This window comes from Piliocolobus tephrosceles, chromosome 5, assembly GCF_002776525.5.
Source record: "Piliocolobus tephrosceles isolate RC106 chromosome 5, ASM277652v3, whole genome shotgun sequence".
NCBI classification, from domain to species: domain Eukaryota; kingdom Metazoa; phylum Chordata; class Mammalia; order Primates; family Cercopithecidae; genus Piliocolobus; species Piliocolobus tephrosceles.
Window position 1 is genome coordinate 96,667,673 of NC_045438.1, and position 19,163 is coordinate 96,686,835.

The window sequence follows — 19,163 nt, forward strand, 5'->3', positions numbered from 1 at the left end:
TTTTGGCCAGACGCGGTGGCTCAAGCCTGTAATCCCAGCACTTTGGGAGGCCGAGATGGGCGGATCACGAGGTCAGGAGATCAAGACCATCCTGGCTAACACGGTGAAACCCCGTCTCTACTAAAAAATACAAAAAAAAACTAGCTGGGTGAGGTGGCGGGCGCCTGTAGTCCCAGCTACTCGGGAGGCTGAGGCAGGAGGATGGCATAAACCCAGGAGGCGGAGCTTGCAGTGAGCTGAGATCCGGCCAGTGCACTCCAGCCTGGGCAAAAGAACGAGACTCCGTCTCAAAAAAAAAAAAAGAATTTTCAACCCAGAATTTCATATCTAGCCAAACTAAGCTTCATAAGTGAAGGAGAAATAAAATCCTTTAGAGACAAGCAATGCTGAGAGATTTTGTCACCACCAGGCCTGCCTTACAAGAGCTCCTGAAGGAAGCACTAAACATGAAAAGAAACAACCGGTACCAGCTACTGCAAAAAGAGGCCAAATTGTAAAGACCGTTGATGCTATGAAGAAATGGCATCAATTAATGGCCAAAATAACCAGCAAACATCATAATGACAGGATCAAATTCACACATAACAATATTAACCTTAAATGTAAATGGGCTAAATGCCCCAATTAAAAGACACAGACTGGCAAATTGGATAAAGAGTCAAGACCCATCAGTGTGCTGTATTCAGGAGACCCATCTCACATGCAGAGACACACATAGGCTCAAAATAAAGGGATGGAGGAAGATCTACGAAGCAAACGGAAAGCAAAAAAAACACAGGGGTTATAATCCTAGTCTCTGATAAAACAGACTTTAAACCAACAAAGATCAAAAGAGACAAAGCTATTACATAATGGTAAGGGGATCAATTCAACAAGAAGAGCTAACTATCCTAAATATATACGCACCCAATACAGGAGCACCCAGATTCATAAAGCAAATCCTTAGAGACCCACGAAGAGACTTAGAATCCCACACAATAATAATGGGAGACTTTAACACCCCACTGTCAACATTAGACAGATCAACGAGACAGAAGGTTAATAAGGATATCCAGAACCTGAACTCAGCTCTGCAACAAGCAGACCTAATAGACATCTACAGAACTCTCCACCCCAAATCAACAGAATATGCATTCTTCTCAGCACCACATCACACTTATTCTAAAATTGACCACATAATTGGAAGAGAAGCACTCCTTAGCAAATGTAAAAGAACAGAAATCACAACAAATTGTCTCTCAGACCACAGTGCAATCAAATTAGAACTCAGGATTAAGAAACTCACTCAAAACTGCACAACTACATGGAAATTGAACAACTTGCTCCTAAATGACTACTGGGTAAATAATGAAATGAAGACAGAAATAAAGATGTTCTTTGAAACCAGTGAGAACAAAGACACAATGCACCAGAATCTCTGGGACACATTTAAATCATCTTAACTTAAAGCAGTGTGTAGAGGGAAATTTATAGCACTAAATGCCCACAAGAGAAAGCAGGAAAGATCTAAAATCAACACCCTAACATCACAATTAAAAGAACTAGAGAAGCAAAAGCAAACACATTCAAAAGCTACCAGAAGGCAAGAAATAACTAAGATCAAAGCAGAACTGAAGGAGCTAGAAACACAAAAAACCCTTCAAAAAAAATCAATGAATCCAGGAGCTGGTTTTTTGAAAAGATCAACAAGATTGATAGACTGCTAGCAAGACTAATAAAGAAGGAAAGAGAGAAGAATCAAATAGACGCAATAAAAAAATGATAAAGGGGGTATCACCACTGATCCCACAGAAATACAAACTACCATCAGAGAATAAACACCTCTACACAGATAAACTTGAAAATCTAGAAGAAATGGATAAATTTCTGAACACATACACCCTCCCAACACTAAAGCAGGAAGAACTTGAATCTCTAAATAGACCAGTAACAGGTTCTGAAATTGAGGCAATAATTAATAGCCTACCAACCAAAAAAAGTTCAGGACCAGATGGATTCACAGTTGAATTTTACCAGAGGTACAAAGAGGAGCTGGTACCATTCCTTCTGAAACTATTCCAATCAACAAAAAAGGGGAAATAGTCCCTAACTCATTTTATGAGGCCAATATCAATGCTGATACCAAAGCCTAGCAGAGACACAACAAAAAAAGAGAATTTTAGATCAACATCCCTGATGAACACTGATGTAAAAATCCTCAGTAAAATACTGGCAAACCTAGTCCAGTAGCACATCAAAAAGCTTATCCTCCATGATCAAGTCGGCTTCATCCCTGGTATGCAAGTCTGGTTCAACATATGCAAATCAATAAATGTAATCCATCGCATAAACAGGACCAACCACAAAAACCACATGATTATCTCAATAGCTGCAGAAAAGGCCTTTGACAAAATTCAACAGCGCTTCATGCTAAAAACTCTCAATAAACTAAGTATTGATGGAAAATCAATAAGAGCTATTTATGACAAACCCACAGCCAATATCATACTGAATGGGCAAAAACTGGAAGCATTCCCTTTGAAAACCCGCACAAGACAAGGATGCCCTCTCTCACCACTCCTATTCAACATAGTGTTGGAAGTTCTGGCTAGGGCAATCAGGCAAGTGAAAGAAATAAAGGGTATTCAGTTGGGAAATGGGGAAGTCAAACTGTCCCTCTTTGCAGATGATATGATTGTGTATTTAGAAAATCCCATTGTCTCAGCCCAAAAATCTCCTTATGCTGATAAGCAACCTCAGCAAAGTCTCAGGATATAAAATCAATGTGCAAAAATCACAAGCATTCCTATACACCATTAACAGATAAACAGAGAGCCAAATCATGAGTGAACTCCCATTCACGGTTCCTACAAAGAGAATAAAATACCTAGGAATCCAACTTACAAGGGATGTGAAGGACCTCTTCAAGGAGAACTACAAACCACTGCTTGACGAAATAAAAGAAGACACAAACAAATGGAAGAATATTCCATTCTCATGGAGAGGAAGAATCAATACTGGGAAAATGGTCATACTGCCCAAAGTAATTTATAGATTCAATGCCATCCCCATCAAGCTACCAATGACTTTCTTCACAGAATTGGAAAAAACTCCTTTAAAGTTCATATGGAACCAAAGAACAGCCTGCATTGCCAAGACAATCCTAAGCAAAAACAACAAAGCTGGAGGCATCATGCTACTTGACTTCAAACTATACTACTAAGCTACAGTAACCAAATCAGCATGGTACTTGCACCAAAACAGAGATATAGACCAATGGAACAGAAGTCTCAGAAATAACATCACACACCTACAACCATCTGATCTTTAACAAACCTGACAAAAACAAGAAGTGAGGAAAGGATTCCCTATTTAATAAATGGTGCTGGGAAAACTGGCTAGCTATATGTAGAAAGCTGAAACTGTATCCCTTCCTTACACCTTATACAAAAATTAATTCAAGATGCATTAAAGACTTAAATGTTAGACTTAAAACCATAAAAACCCTAAAAGAAAACCTAGACAATACCATTCAGGCCATAGGCACGGGCAAGGACTTCATGACTAAAACACCAAAATCAATGGCAACAAAAGCCAAAATAGACAAATGGGATCTAATTAAACTAAAGAGCTTCCACACGGCCAAAACAGACAAATCGGATCTAATTAAACTAAAGAGCTTCCACACAGCAAAAGAAACTACCATCAGTGTGAACAGGCAACCTACAGAAAATTTTTGCAATCTACCCATATGACAAAGAGCTAATATCCAGAATCTACAAAGAACTCAAACAAATTTATAAGAAAAAAACAACCCCATCAAAAAGTGGCCAAAGGATATGAAGACACTTCTCTACAGAAGATACCTATACAGCCAACAGACGCATGAGAAAATGCTCATCATCACTGGTCATCAGAGAAATGCAAACCAAAACCACAATCAGATATCATCTCACGCCAGTTAGAATGGCAATCTTAAAGTCAGGAAGCAACAGATGATGGAGAGGATGTGGAGAAATAGGAACGCTTTTACACTGTTGGTGGGACTGTAAATTCGTTCAACCATTGTGGAAGACAGTGTGGCGATTCCTCAAGGATCTAGAACTAGAAATACCATTTGACCCAGCAATCCCATTACTGGGTATATTCCCAAAGGATTATAAATCATTCTACTATAAAGACACATGCACACGTATGTTTATTGTGGCACTATTCACAATAGCAAAGAGTTGGAACCAACCCAAATGTCCATCAATGATAGACTGGATTAAGAAAATGTGGCACATATACAACATGGAATACAATACACCATGCATAGCTGCAGCCATAAAAAGGATGAGTTCATTTGCTTTGCGGGGACATAGATAAAGCTGGAAACCATTATTCTCAGCAAACTATCACAAGGACAGAAAACCAAACACAGCATTTTCTCACTCCTAGATGGGAACTGAACAATGAGCTCACTTGGACACAGGGCGAGGAACATCACACACTGGGGCCTGTTGCAGGGTGGAGGGCTGGGGGAGGGATAGCATTAGGAGAAATACCTAATGTAAATGAAGAGTTGATGGGTGCAGCAAACCAACATGGCACATGTATACCTATGTATCTATGTATCAAACCTGTACATTGTGCACATGTACTCTAGAACTTAAAGTGTAATTAAAAAAAAAAATCCTGATGTTGAGTAGATCCTGCTGGTTGATGGTGTTGTCGAGTTCTTCTATATCCTTGTTGATTTTCTTTCTAGTTATTCTACCAATTGCTGAGAGAGGGGTACTAACATCTCCAAGTTTATTTGTGGATTTGTCTGTTTCTCCTTTCAGGTCTATCAGTTTTTGCTTCACACATTTTATAACTCTGTTGTTTAGTACACAGGATTAGTATGTTTTCTTGGTGGATCACTCCTTTATCATTATAAAATATCCTTCTTGATCCCTGGTAATTTTCTTTCCTCAGAAGTTTATCAGATTCTGCTTTCTTTTGTTTAAAGTTTGTATGGTGTATCTTTTCCATCCTTTTTCTCTCAACCTATTTAATATCATTACTTTGACATGTCTTGTAGACAGTTCATTGATTCCTTCCTCCATCTTTTCCATTCCACTATTGAGCCCAGCCCCTGAACTCATTATTTCAGTTTTGTATTTTTAGTTCTAAAATTTCCAGTATGTTTCTTCCTTTTTACATTTTTGTTTTTTTGTAGAGATGAAGATTTTGCTATGTTACGCAGGCTGGTCTCAAATTCCTGGCCTCAAGTGATCCTCTCACCATGACCTCCCAAACTGCTAGGATTACAGACCCATCCACTTCTCTCTTCTTTATATTGTTTTGAGTTTTCATTTGTTTCTCAAGTTGTCATCACATTCATTAAAACATTTTTATGATGGATGCTGTATCAGTCTGTTCTCTCACTGCTCGAAAGAACTACCTGAAATTAGCTGGGTGTGGTAGTGAGTGCCTATAATCCCAGCTACTCGAGAGGTTGAGGTGGAAGGACTGCTTGAATGTAGAAGGCAAAGGCTGCAGTGTGCCGAGATCACGCCACTGCACTGCAGACTGGGTGACAGAGCGAGACTCCATCTCCAAAAAAAATAAAATAAAAAACAACAACAACAAAAAGAACTACCTGAGACTGGGTAATTTATAAAGAAAAGAGGTTTAATTGACTCACAGATCCACAGGCTGTACAGGAAGTATGGCTGTGGAGGCCTCAGGAAACTTGGAATCATGAGGGAAGGTGAAGAGGAAGGAAGTACATCTTACAGGGCCGGAGCAGGAGTAAGAGAGAGCAAAGGGGGAGGTGCTACACACTTTTATAAATAACCAGAACTTGTGAGAACTTGCTCACTATAACAAGGATAGCAAGGAGGAAATCTGCCCCTAGAATCCAATCACCTCCCACAAGGCCCCTCTTCCAACAGTGGGGATTACAAATGGACATGAGATTTCAGTGGGGACACAAACCCCAACTGTATCAGATACTTTAAAATCTTTGTCAAGTAATTCTGACATTTGTGTCTTCTTGGTGTTAATATCTATTGACTTTCTTTTCTCATTCAGTTTGAGATCTTCCTGATTCTGGGTAAGGCAAATTATTTTCATTTTGAAATGTGGACATTTTGAGTATTATGGTTTTTGTTTTTGCTGGCAACTATGTAGAGCAATATAATTCTTGTGTTTTAGCAGACTTCCTCTAGCACCACACTCCAATGGGTAGTAGGTGTTACCTCACTATTGTGAGGTGGGACTAAAAGTACATGTTCTATACTAGACCTCCACTGATAACAGAGGGCTCCCTGTTACTGATGGATGGGGTGGGAGGTCTCCAACAGGCCTCCACTGATACCATCTCCAATGGAGTTCAGGGGTAACTTGCTACCCCTGGGACTGGGATGCAAGTCCAGGCTGCATAGTTGACCTTAATTACCTTATTATATTAGCCCTTATCTGCCCTGATCTCTGCTATATTGTTAGCACTGAATATAATCTCCTTTAAAGCTCTCACTTCCCTTCAATTTCTCTTCTTACTTCTTGAACAGCTTTGAAAATTATTCATGGGAGCCTTTTTATTCCCGGTCTATCTTTTCAAATTTAATCTCCAGGATCTGTCCTTAGACTCTTTTTCTCATTCTACATCCCTACCTAAGCAATTTCATTCATTCTCACAATTAAACAACATCTTACCATCTCTGTTGGTCAGAACTCAACCAAACTCTAAAACCATTTGCTAAACTGCTGATTGGCACTGTCCTTTTGTTATATCATAGATATCTAAAAGGGAACTTATCCCCTCCTCACCCAAGCCTGTTCTGCTTCTGCATTCACTGCTTTAGTGCCAACATCATTTAGCAGGTCTTTTGAGCCACAAAACGAGGAGCTACCTGGCACCCTTTTCTCTCCTCCTTAATATCCACTTAATCAGTCCTGGAGTACTACTAATTCTATATACTAAACAATTCTACCTCATAAAACGTCTCATCATTTTAACTAAAATATCTTAATTACGCTCCTTAAATTGTCTTGTTTCCTTAAATCACCTCTCATCTAGACTTCCACAGTGTCATGCCTGTCAAAATGGTCTTACAGAAATTCAATTGCATCATTTCGCTGATCAAAACTTTGCTCTTTATAACAACATGTGTTTTCCCACCAAACTGAGCTGCAACCACCAATAGGCTATAAAATCAATTCAGCAGATTCCAGCATCAATTTTTGAAAGTTTTGTTTTGTTTAACGAAACACAGTATAAGAAACTAGAAAATATTACAGAGAACTATGCATACTGATGCTAAGTTCTGTTTTATTTCATAGACATGTCCATTTTATATCACACACCAGTAAAAACATACAAATTGATACATGTATAAAGACACTGCACATAGGTGTATACATGTGTATGTTGGGTCATAACATATATTGGGTCATAATGTAAGTTCTTCCAGGAAAGCTTCCTGGTCCCTCACATCTCCCAACCTCCAAAGATAATGAAGCATTCTCTCAACTGCTAAGTCTGCACCATGTTAATGTTTCTATCATTGTTTTAATTCCGTATTTGTGCTTCCTAAAAGACCATAAACTTCTAACATTGTACTAGGCATTTTTCCTACTACTTCATATGTACAATCTCATTTAATTCTCACAACTCCTGTTTTTGGGAGGTGGGTGTGGGGGTAGGGTTTTGCTTTGTTGACCAGGCTAGAGTGCAGTGGCACCATCATGACTCACTGCAACTTCGAACTCCCCGGCTCAGGGAATCTTCCTGCCTGAGCCTCCAAAGTGGCTGGGATTATAGGTATATGTCTGGCTAATTTTTAAATTTTTTGTGGAGACAGGGTCTCACTTTGTTTCCCAGGCTGGTCCTGAACTCTTGGGCTCAAGCGATCCTCCCACCTTGACCTCTCAAAGTGTCAGGATTATAGGCATAAGTCAACTCCCTGGCCCAATTTTCACAACTCTTTAGACAGAATTCTCATTTTTAAAATGTGCAAAGACAGAAACAGATTAAATAACTCCCCAAATGTCACACAGTAAGTGGTAGAGATGGAATTTAAAACTCAAAAAGCCTGACTCTGGAAAACAGACATACGATATGACGGAATGTTAAAGATTTAATAAAAGATCAGTGGAAAATTAACTTACTTCAAATAAAAGTCTATGATAACATCATTTAAAAATTCTCCTTCATTTAGACAGTGCAGGTCCTCATTAGTAACGGAGATGCCTCCCTTAGCTGGAGGTGGTGGATATACTATCAACCTGTAACAAAATTAGAAGGCAAGCAAATAAACAAATCTATATATATGTATACACAACTGAAATGTAATAAAACAGAGAAAGACATTTAAGATCATTGCAAATATTAAAGAATTCTCTCACTTTTCTACTGGGCCAATGAAGATGGTGTGGTTTTCTCCAGTTTCTTCTTCTTCATCAAAAAACTGAAATTCTTGTTTGCTTCTAAGCTGTATTTTAGATTCAAATGATACCTGGTAAAGGAAATTAGCAATTTACAGTCAATTAGGAAAAGTTTCAATAAAAAGGGTAAGCATAAGGCATGAATGTGTTTCAATGCAAAAGGATTAAAAATACGGAACTAAAAAGTATGCATGATATTTAACAATTAAAAATAAGAAACAGGCAAAACTAGGGGCCACTTTCTTTTTATCTGTAGCTTCTAGATAGTGATACTCTCCCAACTCATGTAACAGTAATTTTTCAGTATCTTACTTCTCTAAGATCTCTACTATCTACATTAAATCAGATAATGCTGGTAACATTCAAAGAACCTTTCTAAAAAACCAAAGTGGTTTTTGCCTCTTCGTTCAATGGCTAGGCAATCTATAAGATGTAGGGGCAGAGGCTCAGGGAACATAGTCTAATGAGTTTCAGCCCTCCATAAAGCTAAGTGAAATGGGTTCCTTAGAGGAAAGAACCTTCCATTGAAGTTTGAGTCCATCCCAGTTGCATTATGCTGCTCTTTTCTTCCTCTGGCACTGTCTCCCATGCCAACTATGCAAAAGAAAGAGAACCATTTCCCATCCTTCTTTTGTTCTTTTCTCAACTCACTAACTGTATTTATAGTTCTTTGGGGAGTCCTTACTCAACTATCACCAAGATTGTGCTGCGGATAGCCATATTTCCAAGTTTGTAGGCAGTTTGAGAGATCTGTTCCCAATAAATTAGGTCAGCAAAGCTAAGCTGCTGTAATAGCAAATAAACTTAAGATGTTTTAAAATTATGTTTGTATTATTTACCATTATACTATGTGTTATAGTAGTATTGTGACCTTTGCTTCAGGTGGCTTCAGAGTTACCTAGCTATATGAGTAATTATTTTAGTATTAGATACATGTTTTGACAATAAAGATCAAATAGCACGTATTCTTCATTTTTCATATATGTCTATGTTGCATACAAATGTACACCATGGACCACAATTTTTTCAAACCTAAGACACAGGGTAACCAATCCATTTGAAAGTAGTGGTATGTGCATATATATGTTGGAAGTAGGGTATAAAGAAAAAAGGATGACAGAAAAAATGATGATAAGTAAAGATAAGGATAGAATGTGGAGGAACCAAAAATGCTTCTGAGACCTGTATCGAGTACTATTTGTCACCCACCCACCACTGTTTTGACACAAGGTAGTTTACAAATCACACATGAAAGCAAGTAATTCTGAAATAGAATTTAAAGTATTTAACACTGAAAGGAACAGTATTAAAATAAAATATATTTTCCTTTAAAACTACCCATAATTTAAGAATATTTCTAAAATTAAAAAACATAATTACAGTTTTAATTTTGTTTTCCTTTTGCCCACAACTTCCTTTGACGTTCTCTTCATAGGTTCGTGTACAGGCAACAAGTCTGCCATTAGCTTCTTCAAAGGGAATTTTCGCAAAAAAATTGGAAATGTTATTCTTTATACCAATTTCATTAATGATACTTTCAAATACCATATTTGCCCGAGGATCAAGGCCATTTTGAAAAATTAAAATTATATATTGTTCTTCCAAATCTGAAAAGAAATAAACATAACTATAAGTCTAAAAAAAAACAAAAGTAAATAGATACTTTTAAAGGAGTAATTATTAATTCTTTCCGGGAAGATAATCAGAAATCCCAGTAAAAAGGTCCACAACAATGTGTGACATACAGTGGATACACAACAATCATTGGAAAGACCAGTGTGTGTTACATGCCAAGTTCACTTAAGTTATTAGAAGGAAGGAACCAGAATACATTACTCTAACAACAGTTCAAGAACAAATCTATTCACGGATGTAACTAATTTACTTACTTCATCTAATAAATCTAAATCTATAGTCTTAAAGATATAATAGTTAACATTTTTGTCAAACACAAATAGAAAATTGCCACGTGAACTGATAGTATCTCAAGAGAATCTAACTGCAAAACATCTTTTCACTAATGTGCCAACTCTTGCAGATTCACTGGTAGCTAACACTTTTTCATAATTAAGCTGAAGCAGCAATTACTGCTGAAATGTGTTTATCTTCTAAGCAGTCAAGCCATGCTTTAAGTGTTAAAGGTGAAGGAAAAAAACCTGGAGAACCACATCTATGTATTATAAAGACTTAAGGCCCATTTTATGAACTTAATAACTTCCTATTCAGGCCAAGTTTCAAGATTTCCAGATTTATATGGCTGATTTACATTTAATATTCCTATCAGTTAAAAAATTTTAGTTTACTCAGATTACAGTGTTAGTGAAGAGCGCGGATCTTTTGGGTTTTAATCTACTTAGAAACTTTCTAAATGAGTAAGTCTGGGTTTTATCTTCAGCCCTCCACTTTCTGTGAGTTTTTCCTCATCTGTAAAATGGAGAAAGTAATAATCTATTTCACAAGGTAGCTGTGAGAATTGTAGATAATATACATCTAAGGCATCTGTCAAAGTGCATTCACATTTTGCTATTCAACAGCTATTGTAAATACAATATCTATTATAATTACCTATTATAATCTGTTTTACACAACTTACTTGTTAATTTATTTATTCCTTTACAATCATTCCAAACTTTATCCTCCTTATTCATTTGCAGTTGCATACTCAGCCTTTGATAAACTGCTGGAATTGCCTGAAGAAACACTACGGGTAATTTTCGGACATTACACCATTCACATTTAGTTAGATCAGAGGTATTTAAAATAACCTCTACAGGATCACGGTCTCGTTCTGGAGGAAAACAAATGGAAATGGAAAAATAACTTTTAAGAGGGTAATATCATGAATGGGGGAAATTGTGAGGAAATACAAGTTTAAACGTAAGTACATATTTATTATGCTCTGCACATCATTACTCTTGTGGGTAATAAAAAAAAATCTTTATAACTGCCTTAAAGAAGCTTTTTTATTTTTTCCAAATGAAAAGGGGTTTCTAAAAAGTTAGGCTCTGTGATATTTCTGAATGAAATTTGCACCAAGATATATGCCCTTGGATAAGAAAATATATGTAACAACTAACCATCTTAATAAATTCTATGAATATTATTTAATCTTTTATTCCTGTAAAGTGCTTTGGTGTAAAGAAAGCTTTAGTGAGTAAAAAAACATAAAATAGCTTACCGTCTAGCTGTATCTTGATAAAATCTAAACAAAACTAAAAAAGAGGATGAATTAGTATTGCTCTAGACTTACAAAGAAAGGCAGGTTTCACTTTTCTATTCAAGTACTTAGAATGTTTCCTATATTACTCGTTTATCTCTTAAAATCCCACAGAGAGGTTGGTATAACATTATAATGACACCTAAATATTCCTTACCTAAATAACTGTTAAAACTGTTAACATCTTGCCACATCCCTTCCATCACTCTTTCTTTTCTAACTTTTATTTTAGGTTCAGGGGTACATGTGCAGGTTTGTTATACAGGCAAACTGCACGTCATGGGGGTTTGACATTCACTCAATTGTCTTTGCATCCATTGATGGTCCTTGCCTGAATTATTTATTACTGGTGGTTACAAAATGGTATTTTCTAACTAATTATTTCAATGTGGAAAAGACACATTAAGCCTACCATAGCCTGAATTAATTATTTTACAGAAGTTAACAGATTCAAAGAAGAGGCAAGTATTTTGAAATGCATTTAAAAACAAGACAGGCCGGGAGCGGTGGCTCAAGCCTGTAATCCTAGCACTTTGGGAGGCCGAGACGGGTGGATCACGAGGTCAGGAGATCGAGACCATCCTGGCTAACACGGTGAAACCCCGTCTCTACTAAAAATACAAAAACTAGCCGGGCGAGGTGGCGGGCGCCTGTAATCCCAGCTACTGGGGAGGCTAGAGGCAGGAGAATGGCGTAAACCCGGGAGGCAGAGCTTGCAGTGAGCTGAGATCCGGCCACTGCACTCCAGTCCGGGCGATAGAGCGAGACTCCACCTCAAAAAAAAAAAAAAAAAAACAAGACAAATGAATACATACAGGGATGAATAGATATATGGAAAGCAAATACAATAAAATGCTAATAGTAGAATTTAACTGGGAGTTATATAAAGTTCACTGCAAAATTCTTTCAACTTTTCAGTGTGAAGATTTTTATAATGTAAAAAGAGAAAGGAAATATAAAATAAATTTAGCAATTACTACAATAATTAATTGCAAAGTCTAGAATGTCACTAAACATACTCTCTAAAGATTGCGTTTGAAAGGAGTATGTTAACTGGTTTCTCTGGGAAGTAACACATTATTTGGGGACATTAAGCACGGGTACCGGCAGGGAATGGTGGCTTTTAACTGTTATCCCAGCATTTTGGGAGGATCGCTTGAGCCCAGGAGTTTGAGACCAGCCTGGTCAACAGATTGAAACCCCGTCTCTACTAAAAGTATAAAAAATTAGCCAGGCATGGAAATGCATGCCTGTAATCCCGGCCACTCAGGAGGCTGAGGCAGGAGAATCGCTTGAACCCGGGAGGCAGAGGTTGCAATGAGTCAAGATTGTGCCACTGCACTCCACCCTGGGCAAAAATAGTGAGACATCATCTCAAAAAAAGAAAAACTGAGCCGGGTATAGATGGCATGTGCCTATAGTCCCAACTACTTGGGGCCTGAGGTGGAAGGACTGCTTGTGCTTAGGAGTTCAAGGTTACAGTTAGTTATGACTGCAGCACTGAACTGGGGAACAAAGAGAGACCTCATCACTAAAAAAAAAAAAGTACTGTAGCTTGCGAAACATTCTAGCATACATGGATGTTGACATTGTATGTTTTGGAAAAATGTTAGCTGATTCAAAAAGTGTCAATAATGACGACACAAAGCATTCACTCATTCATTTATCTGAGAATGAGTCTCGCTCTGTCACCCAAGCTGGAAGGCAGTGGCACAATCTTGGCTCACTGCAACCTCCACCTCCCGGGTTCAAGTGATTCTCCTGACTCAGCCTCCCTAGTCGCTAGGGTTACGGTGCACGCCACCACACCCCGCTAATTTTTGTAGTCTTAGTAGAGATGGGGTTTGACCATGTTGACTAGGCTGATCTCAAATTCCTGACCTCAAGTGATCCACCTGCCTCAGCCTCCCAAAGTGCTGGGATTACAGCCACCACACCTGGCTGACATAATGCATTTAAATAAAATTGTTGCATAAGATAAAGGAATTGAAGGAAGTTACATCTAAATATTTGTCATTTAGAAATATGTAAGTAAATCACACATAAATATTAATATTATAAGTAGACACCGGGCTGGGTGTGGTGGCTCACACCTGTAATCCCAGCACTTTGGGAGGCCAAGGCAGGTGGATCACCTGAGGTCAGGAGTTCAACACCAGCCTGGCCAAGACGATGAAACCCCATCTCTACTAAAAATACAAAAATTAGCCAGGCATGGTGGCAGGCACCTGTAATCTCAGCTACTTGAGAGGCTGGGGTAGGAGAATTGCTGGAACCCAAGAGGTGGAGGCTGCAGTGAGCCGAGATTGCACCACTGCACTCCAGCCTAGGCCAACAACAGTGAGACTCAGTCTCAAAAAAAAAAAAAAAAGAAAGAAAACAAAAGTGGACATTGGTCTATTTCATCTAATTGTGAAAGTTCCTAAATTTAAACTGAATGAAAACCTTGATTTTATATATTCTCATTTGAAAAATGAGGGATTACTTTGTATTTGCACATATGTGGTATTCCTAATAATACACGCCATTTTACTTCCTTAAAAAAGCACTTGCTTTTAAATAAAATAGATACTCCTAAATAATGCCAATTGGCCAGGTGCAATGGCTCACACCTGTAATACCAGCACTTTGGGAGGCCGAGGCAGGTGGATCACGAGGTCAGGAAATCGAGACCATCCTGGCTAACACAGTGAAACCCCGTCTCTACTAAAACTACAAAAAATTAGCCGGGCGTGGTGGCTGGCGCCTGTAGTCCCAGCTACTCAGGAGGCTGAGGCAGGAGAATGGCGTAAACCCGGGAGACAGAGCTTGCCGTGAGCCGAGATGGCGCCACTGCACTCTAGCCTGGGCGACAGAGTGAGACTCTGTCTCAAAATAATAATAATAATGATAATAATAACGCCAATTATATCACCGAGAGAATTAAAATGATTAAATTATCTAATAATAAACAAGTGTAGAATTTTATAAAACACTGAATATAGTAAAACATTTAAAACCTGTTTCTCAGATTAATCATAACTTGGCAGATAAATCATTTCACTACAAAACATAATGAGGTTATGTTCAAGAAAAAGAAGAAAATATCAAATCATCTTTTTATTTATACTATCTGAAGAATTATTCTTAATAATTAATTACTTAATAATAATTACTTAATAATAATCACTAATTATTCTTCAATGCAGAACACCTTTGCGAAAAATCTCATGCTACAAGTAAGGTTAATACCACACTGCAAATTTCCACATTATATTTTTTGGCTGGAATATTTCATTTAGCATTATAATGTTTAAACTGACACATTTTATGTTCCATATACTGCCTTTTATTTTTTTAACTAAATTTACAAAGTTTTTCTTCACTGTAGCAAATATAACCTATTAGAAAAATTCACCCAAATTTTAATATAGTTCTTCATAAATAGCTTTAAGACTAAATATGCAACTTTCTAATTAAATGTCTAAATCACCAGCAAAACCTTACTCATCACACTGAAGAGTTATAAATAACAGTGCTAATGTGGGAGAAAACCATAAAAGTTACAGGGCACTCCTGAAAATTTTTGAGGTACAAAGTGACACACAGTGACATTTCTGTTAATGGACAGAAACCAGGAAAGACAGTCTGCAGTATGAGGGCTGTAACAAAATACAAATTTCATAAATCCCTAAAAACACTGACATATGTTACAATATTATTGGGCAATAAAGGGTAGATAATTTATATATAATTGGCTTTGAATCTCCAGGGTACTTCTGAAACTGTTAGTTTGTAAATTGTGAGAAGCTTAAGGTTTTTGATGGAAAAGAAAAATTTGCTGGATTTGCATAGAGCTGTGGTCTGCTAAGAAATCAGGTTCACATTTCATTTTCTCCTATAAATAATTTTTTTCTTTTGATCATATTGTATTCTAGAACCATGAAGAACCTTTACCAGAAAAGAAACAGTTATTATTCATTACATTAAATAATAAAACACCTTACAACTTTCCTGCTGTGATATAATTATTTCTCTCTCTCTTTTTTTTTTTTTTTTTTGTTTTTTTGTTTTTTTGTTTTTTGAGACAGAGTCTCAATCTGTCACCCAGGCTGGAGTGCAGTGGCGCAATCTCCGCTCACTGCAACCTCCGCCTCCCAGGTTCAAGCGATTCTCCTGCCTCAGCCTCCCAAGCAGCTGGGACTACAGGCACATGCCACCACACAAGGCTAATTTTTGTATTTTTAGTAGGGATGGGGTTTCAGCATATTAGCCAGGCTGGTCTCAAACTCCTGACCTCATGATCCAGCCGCCTTGGCCTCCCAAAGTGCTGAGATTACAGGCGTGAGACACCATGCCCGGCAATAAGTTCTCTTAAAGATAAGTGCTTTATGTAAAAAGGACAATGTTAGGACAATTATGTAAAAAGGACAATATTAGTTTGAAAGAAGAGTTGGAAACACATAGGGACACCAAGTTAAGACATTATAAAATAAAGGCTTACAGAATGCATACAGTGCTGTACAATTAATCCAGCAACAATGTTTAGAATACATTAGAGAGAAAAATGATGACTAAGAAGACTAGTTAAGGAGATTATATTAAAATTTCAAACAGAAAATAAAAACTTGGATTGGTGGCAGAATAGTAAGTACACATTGTGGACAATGAACTAGTACAATGCACAATGCCTTTTGGGCAGCCATTATAGTACAATAATCTATTTCTAGGAGTCTTGATGCTGTAATACATTTTCCAGCAGATCCCAAAGCTTCTGGAATCTTCATTCACTCACTACAGTTCTTTAATATATTCTTTTCATGCACTTAGCTGGCATGATACTAAATCAGTAACATATTGGAAGGTTTTCTAACTCATTGAAAGTTTCATGCACTAAGCTGGCATGATAATAAACAATAACATACTGGAAGGTTTTCTAACTCATTTTAATGGTGAGGAGCTACTATTTATATACTCTTAAAGCAACATGAAATCTTGAACTAATTTTGATATTCTATTAAATATTTTAATTTACAAATTTAAAATACTATATATTAGCTTTAGCAATGGAACTTTTAATGTTATAATTGGTATAGTAAAGAGCTTAAGAATGTACTTACAATTACAGGCTCTACTAACAGCCGGAAGAGTGTTCCTACTCGTATACTTCGACAGTTTAAAATGACACTGTCAAAGGAACTTTGGCAGCTTAAAGCTAAAGGATCAACTAAAGTTTCTGGAGAAAACACTTTACGACGTTTTAGAGGTGTGTTGATAATAGAATTGCCAAACTAAAAAGGAAAAGAAAATTTTCACTTAATAATTCACTAAAACAAAGCTGCAAGCTAAGTATAACCATATGCAAAGACCCAATAAAAGAAACGTAAATATCACAACACAAAATGGATTTCCCTTCAACAGTGTTAGGTAAAATTAACATTCATGGTTTTTATATAACAGTAAATACCTGTATCTTATTTAGCTATACTTTAGTTGTTATATAAATTTGAGTAATAGCATGGCAGTCAGGAATAGTACTCTGGGAATCAGACTGCCTGGATTCAAACAGCCACACAACCTTTTATTTTATATTTATTTATTTATTTATTTATTTTTGAGATGGAGTCTTGCTTTGTCACCCAGGCTGGAGTGCAGTGGCGTGATCTCCACTCAATGCAAGCTCTGCCTCCCGGGTTCACGCCATTCTCCTGCCTCAGCCTCCTGAGTAGCTTGGATACTGGCGCCCACCACCACACCCGGCGATTTTTTTTTTAATATTTTTAGTAGAGACGGGGTTTCCCCGTGTCAGCCAGGATGGTCTCGATCTCCTGACCTCGTCATCTGCCCACCTCGGCCTCCCAAAGTGCTGGGAGTACAGACGTAGCCACCGCGCCTGGCCAACACCACCTTTTAAAGATCTGATCTTGGCTGGGCACGGTGGCTCACGCCTGTACTCCCAGCACTTTGGGAGGCCGAGATGGGCGGATCACCTGAGGTCAGGAGTTCGATACCAGCCTGCCCAACACAGTGAAACCTGTCTCTACTAAAAATACAAAAAATTAGCTGGGTGTGGTGGCAGGTGACTGTAATCCTGGCTACTCCAGAGGCTGAGGCAGGAGAATTGCTTAACTGGGAGGCGGAGGTTGCAATGAGCCAAGAACACGCCACTGCACTCCAGTCTGGGCGACAAGATCGAAACTCCTTCTCAAAAACAACAACAACAACAACAACAACAAAAACTGATCTTGTAAAACTTAATAACTTACGCAAGTTTTGGTTCCCTAAACTTTAAAATATACAGAGTAAGAGTATCTACTCAACTGAGTTAATGCATAAAAACCAGTTTAGCAGAGTGCTTCATGCACAGTAAAATGCTGCTAGTATAGTGGCAATGATACTTCAATTAAATCAGCAATTATTTAGAAAGCAAGCAATTTAGGGGAATGGTTATCTGCATTATGAAATAACCCTTCCTTATATGTTTACATATTTTAAACTGTTTCATCTGTTAAATTATTATTCCAGTCACTTCCAAATAGAAATTAATCATAAACACTTTATATAGGTATATAATTTTAATTTAATTATATTAGTATCTTTATTATCATCACAAGAATAAAACAATATCTTGACAGAAAATAAGGGAAAAGAATGTCCACCATTCCCATTATCTTTCTAAAGGTATTTCTATGATCTATGTCACAGGAAAAAATATGTATTTTAAACAAAATATGATCATATATATGATATAAAATCATACACATATTATTTTGTGAACTGCTTTTTCAGGCTTATTAACAGATTTATCATTAATATTCTCCATTACTGTTATTATTTTTTGAGATGGAGTTTCACTCTGTTGCACAGGCTAGAGTGCAGTGACATGATCTCGGCTCACTGCAACCTCCACCTCCCTAGGGGGTTCAAGCAATTCTCCTGCCTCAGCCTCCCACGTAGCTGGGATTATAGGCACATGCCTGGCTAATGTTTCTGTACTTTTAGTAGAGACAGGGTTTCACCATGTTGGCCAGACTGGTCTTGAACTCCTGACCTCAGGGAACTGTCCACCTTGGCCTCCCAAAGTGCTGGGATTACAGGTGTGCATCACCGTATCCGGTCTATTTTCCCTTATTATTAAAGAAACCTGTTAGAGAGGTTTAAAAGTGTTTTGTTTTGTTTTTAGCTGTAGAGTTACATCTTCAAATGAGAGGTTATTTAGCTCACTAATAAAACAGGTAAGAGCTGCTCCAGTTGAATCTACAGTAAAGGATTTAGTCTAAAATTTGAATGTTCCACACCCTCCATGGAGCATCATCGAAGACAGTACACACTGAGGTACCCTTACGATTCAGTGTGTCAGTCTGAAAACTGCTCATCTAAACATTCCATTACATGGAAATTCATCATTAATTTAACTGAACTCATATGCTGGACATCTACGTTCTTTCCAATCTCTTGCCATAGCAAACTATTCTTCAAAGAGCATTTTTGCAGTCCAGTCAATTGTGGTACACATTTAGAATTACTGCCAAACTGTCCTCAACAGTTAAACCAACTTATACACTCAACATTC

General features: G+C 37.5%; 1 protein-coding gene across 12 annotated transcripts in view; it reads right to left on the reverse strand.

The window, feature by feature from the left end:
* The window catches only part of SENP6 (SUMO specific peptidase 6), a 116,080-nt gene that overhangs the window by 30,008 nt on the left and 66,909 nt on the right, over positions 1–19,163 (reverse strand). For all 12 annotated transcript variants that reach the window (XM_023219266.1, XM_023219270.1, XM_023219274.1 and 9 more), the window contains 6 exons: positions 16,711–16,881; positions 11,573–11,606; positions 10,988–11,182; positions 9,775–10,001; positions 8,356–8,465; positions 8,119–8,235 (listed from right to left, as the gene is read on the reverse strand). In XM_023219266.1, the coding sequence (XP_023075034.1) occupies positions 8,119–8,235; positions 8,356–8,465; positions 9,775–10,001; positions 10,988–11,182; positions 11,573–11,606; positions 16,711–16,881 (854 nt within the window). The remainder of the gene's footprint in view (positions 1–8,118; positions 8,236–8,355; positions 8,466–9,774; positions 10,002–10,987; positions 11,183–11,572; positions 11,607–16,710; positions 16,882–19,163) is intronic.